The following is a 4,520-nucleotide window of genomic DNA, read 5'->3' as shown; positions in this document are numbered from 1 at the left end:
TTACGACATGCTTGCTGACACAAATGCTAAAATATATAGCTACTATTATATGATTATATTGATCAATTAAATATTAAAATTAATTTTCTTTTTAAAACGATGTTATACTAATTAATTGGCATGTGTTATTTGTCGAAATGAGTACAGAAAACAATATGAACATAAAAATATAGACATTTCAAGAGCAGCGAGGAGTGAGTTATTGCATTGTAATCGATTGCATATAGGCAGAGGCTGTTTGCGAAATTATATTTGATTTACATTTGCGTTTTAAGATTTCCCGACATGCCCCGTGTGGGACGAATAGGCTCGTTACTTTTCATCCTATAAAATAAGGCAGGTCCAGCAAAGTGACGCCGGCCGGAGATCAAGGCTGACACGCGCTTGTGTGTCTCTCACCCTGACCCTGAAATCTATTCATGACCACACCCTCCTGTCACAACAGCAGATTCAAACCTGACAAGGTTAGATGATTTCACATCATGTGTACTAACAGAGCAGCAACTGCGCGGAACAGATGGCGCCAGCACAAGTCATACTGCAAGTGCAGTAAAATATCATTAGTAGGCTAGTAATTGTTATTATTACATATCATTTTTTAAAATATAGATACAAATTATAATGAAAAAAATAATAATAGAGACAAAAATCTAGTCGTAATGGATTTGATATATATATATATATATATATATATATATATATATATATATATATATATATATATATATATATATATATATATATATATATATATATATATATATATATATATATATACACATAGAATTACGCGCACTTCAGTGAATGGGTGATTGGGTTTAAAAAAAGGACAAATTTCTTTACAATTGTTTATGGTCCAGCTTTAATCCACACAATAATCTGAAGTCAGTAAACTCATGAAACGTTAGCATTTTTTTTCTCTCACAATATTAAATAAATTAGCAACGTGCCCGTGACGTCTGAAAGGGTTACAGAAAAAGGGAAATGAATGCAAGAAAAAAAAATTAAATAAAGGCTATTTACCATTAAAAGAAAATAAAAAGCACATATTTAACAGGTCGTTTTATAAATTCGAGGGAATGGTGTTAATTTTACAATTAACTGAATTATATTGTGTTCTTCAGCAGAGACCAGAAGTGCTCCTTTTAGGATAATATTCATCTCTGCCAAAAGCACATGAACTAGACAGTCACACAAAACTAAACATAAAACTGATTATGCTTTAAATACAATTTGTTCGTGATTTGGTCCAAGGTTACAAATAAAACTGCAGTTTGAGCTGAGTCTGTTGCTGCTTTTTTCCCCGTTTGAAGAACTTTGTAATTTAAACGAAAACTATATATATATATATATATATATATATATATATATATATATATATATATATATATATATATATATATATATATATATATATATATATATAGCACAAACTAGGTTGAGTGTCCTGGGTTCCTCAGAAACATCAGCCTCAAGAACAGTTTGGTCATATTTAGGATTCGCTGATTTGTGTCCTCTCGCTAGAATTGTCTCGGTCCTCTATAGTGTATCAAGGTCTGGCCTGTTCTAACTGTTGGTGTTGGCTGCGTATTGCAAACCGACTAACATGCACCGGAATGGGCACCACAATTTTCGGGTTTCTGGAGGGCTCTCCGGTTTTGGAGTTCACGTTTCCCGCTTTGACACGTTTCCATTTGGCTCTCCGGTTCTGAAACCAGATCTTGACTTGAACCTCGCTGAGCTTTAAGGCATGGGCGATCTGTGAGCGTTCTGTGAGGGATAGATATTTCTTACAGTGAAACTCCTTTTCCAGTTCTAAGAGCTGCTCGCTCGTAAAAGCCGTCCTCCTTCTCCGATTTTTTCCGGTGGACGTGGTGTTTCCGGTCCCATTCCCACCGTGGACGCCATCGTCCAGTCCTCCGTTGTCTCCATCTTCCTTCTGACACATCGCGTTCCCGGGCCCGTTGTCGTCGGAGCTGTAATCTAAATCACTGTCCATGGAGAAGCTCTCATCTTTCCTGTGACACTCGTCCTCCTTCGCGTCGTCTTTGCTGTGACCTCGCACTATCAAAAACAAAAAACAAAAACAGATTTACTGTGAGAATCATCTAAACAATAGTTTAAGCATCTGCTGTGAAGACACTGGTGTTTTTATTTTTAAATAGTGTGCTTGGGAAAACAAGTTGTGTGTTTTCATGAGAATCGTATCTAGTCTTGTCTCGCAACACATTCTTCCTGTTTATTGCTGCCACTTTTACGCGCTATTACGCACGGTGATGGATCTCTTAGGAAAGTAGTTTACACAGCTCAAAACAGGACCTCTGAAACTGGCCTAAAAGTTTCTCCCCTTTCTACATCTCTTAAGATAATTTGTGTTTTTTGAAAATGCACTATTGTACATTTATCTTTATTTATTTTTTCCAGTTTTCAATTACATATGAAATTATACCTTTAGCTAATATCCCTTTTCTTTACGTTGCAGACATGGCCTATTATAATAATGTGGAGTACATTTATTTTACACTGCATGCATATAAATGATCCAGGCGACAGTGAATTTTGCTTACGGTTTTATGGACATTTAAACACCGCTGGCCCTCCGATCCCTCAATTAAAATGAGCTAATTTAGTCTTTGATGGCAGCTCGGCCTCGGGCACTTTTCCCTGGAAAACTTGATATGAGCCTTTAATTCACGTTTGTGACTGAAATTCCACAATCATGACATTTTATTTCCGGGAGATTTTGTATAATTATATCCGTCCCTCCTCGGTGCAAGTCGGTAAATAAAATTTAAGTGACAAAATCAATTTTAGCGTAGGCCTAAAGCAGACGGGTTAAGAGTGGCCCACACAATTTGATTGAAGCAGTACGAATAAAACGTATAACATGATACATATAACAATTTCAATTATTATTTTAGGCTACACTTTGACATTTGAGAACACCAGAATCAAAACTATGCGGGACTGTTTTACTTTTATTTAAGTGCATGGGATGATCAGTTTTGCTCTTCAAATACTATTTTTAAAGGCTTCTCAAAACAATAAGGACTTGGTTCAACGCAAACCTATATCACAGTGCGGGCTGGCTTACCTGTGGAGGTGTGCACGGACTGCGAGTCGTGAAATGACGGAAGGGTCGTTGAATCTTTCGTTGGAAACGTTTTGCCATCCTCTCCATCCAAACGAATATCCTGAGATTTATCAAACATGGCGTGAATAGACTGAGACCCGAGCTTCCTCGCCGCGTCCTGGTGCTGCTGAGATGGCGAGGCGGAGAAGCCGCCGGGTAACGTGGCCATTAGCGTGGATGTGAGCGCCATGCCCTGCGCCAGACTGGAGCAGAACCCGCTGGGTAAGCCCGGGATCGGGTGGTGCGGATGGGTCGCGGGGAGAGCGCTCTGAGGGAGAGTTGGAGGGGGTGGCGGTGGCGGCGGAGGTAGCACCACTGACCGGTAGGGCATAAACATGGGGTAGCCCGTGTACACGAAATGTCCCGGACTGGGCTGCGGTGGACCCCCGATGAGCGAGTCGATGCTGAATGCAGTGGTGCTTCCCACCGGACGCTGCATCATCATGAACGGTGAACTGAAAGCTGCACTCATATGATCTTATATGGACAGTTTATAAAGTCCTGAAATCTGTGGGAGCAGCTGTCTCCCCTGTGCTTCTCAGATGAGGATCTCACTGATGGACAGTGTCATGCACTGACACTCTCTGAGGTTTTGGTAATCCTGCGAATGACTCTCTGTAGGCGCAGTTCGTAAAACCTCTGCATCTGTTTCGACTTAGTTCAGTGCCAAGCTGATTTTGTTCGTTATAAGAACAGAGCGAGACAAGTGCACTGAAACACAAACACACGGCGCAAATCCCTTGCTGAGAAATGTCTGGACGAGAAAAAGGTCGAGCATCTCAGATGCGCTTTATCGTCCTCCCTTGAGTTATTTCAGCGTCCTTGTCCCTTCTGCTTGGCGGCGTTTCATTCCGACCTGATGGAAGTCACAATAAATTGTTCCTCGCAGTATCAGCTGTGATCATCCACTGAAGTGTGAGTTTGAATTACGCTCCTTCGGTTTAAGCGTCTCCACCGTGCGCTCTGGACACGCCCACCGCGGCTCTGCGCTCGCTATTGGTCCGGTTTCATCCGCTTATGTGGAACCGTCCTGACGCGCCAGAGCCGCGAGCGCTGGCTGCTGTCTCTTAAATTAGAACGTCACTAACACAGTCTCACATTCCAAAACAGTCAAAACAAGAATCATGTGAGATGTGATCTGATGTGTATTTTGGCAGTGCTATTGCTATTGCATAGTCTAATGGTCGTGCTAATGTTTTTTTTTTTTTTTTTTTTTTTGCATTTCAGTTAACAAAAAACACCCTTTTGGCCACAGCCCATGCATATTCTTAATTTTTATAATTTAATTTTGTAAATGTAAAATACATAGTTTACCGTTCCGGCCCCTACTAGTCGCCCCACTAGCGACGGCCCAGCACATGACACTGACATTGGCCTGTTCATAATG

The 4,520-nt window shown here is 40.6% G+C and overlaps 1 protein-coding gene across 1 annotated transcript; it reads right to left on the bottom strand.

Annotated features, from left to right (window-relative positions):
* Positions 1–1,416: 1,416 nt before the first annotated feature.
* On the bottom strand, positions 1,417–4,026 carry gbx2 (gastrulation brain homeobox 2). The gene is made up of 2 exons (XM_067458350.1): positions 3,095–4,026; positions 1,417–2,064 (listed from the first exon to the last, which is right to left on the bottom strand). Exons 1-2 carry the CDS (start codon positions 3,603–3,605, stop codon positions 1,550–1,552), a joined length of 1,026 nt encoding a protein of 341 aa, XP_067314451.1. The 5' UTR covers positions 3,606–4,026; the 3' UTR covers positions 1,417–1,549.
* Positions 4,027–4,520: the final 494 nt, after the last annotated feature.

This window comes from Pseudorasbora parva, chromosome 12 (assembly GCF_024679245.1).
Source record: "Pseudorasbora parva isolate DD20220531a chromosome 12, ASM2467924v1, whole genome shotgun sequence".
Lineage (NCBI taxonomy): Eukaryota > Metazoa > Chordata > Actinopteri > Cypriniformes > Gobionidae > Pseudorasbora > Pseudorasbora parva.
The sequence above is the reverse complement of the archived record's forward strand: the minus strand, read 5'-3'. Positions and strand labels throughout refer to the sequence as shown.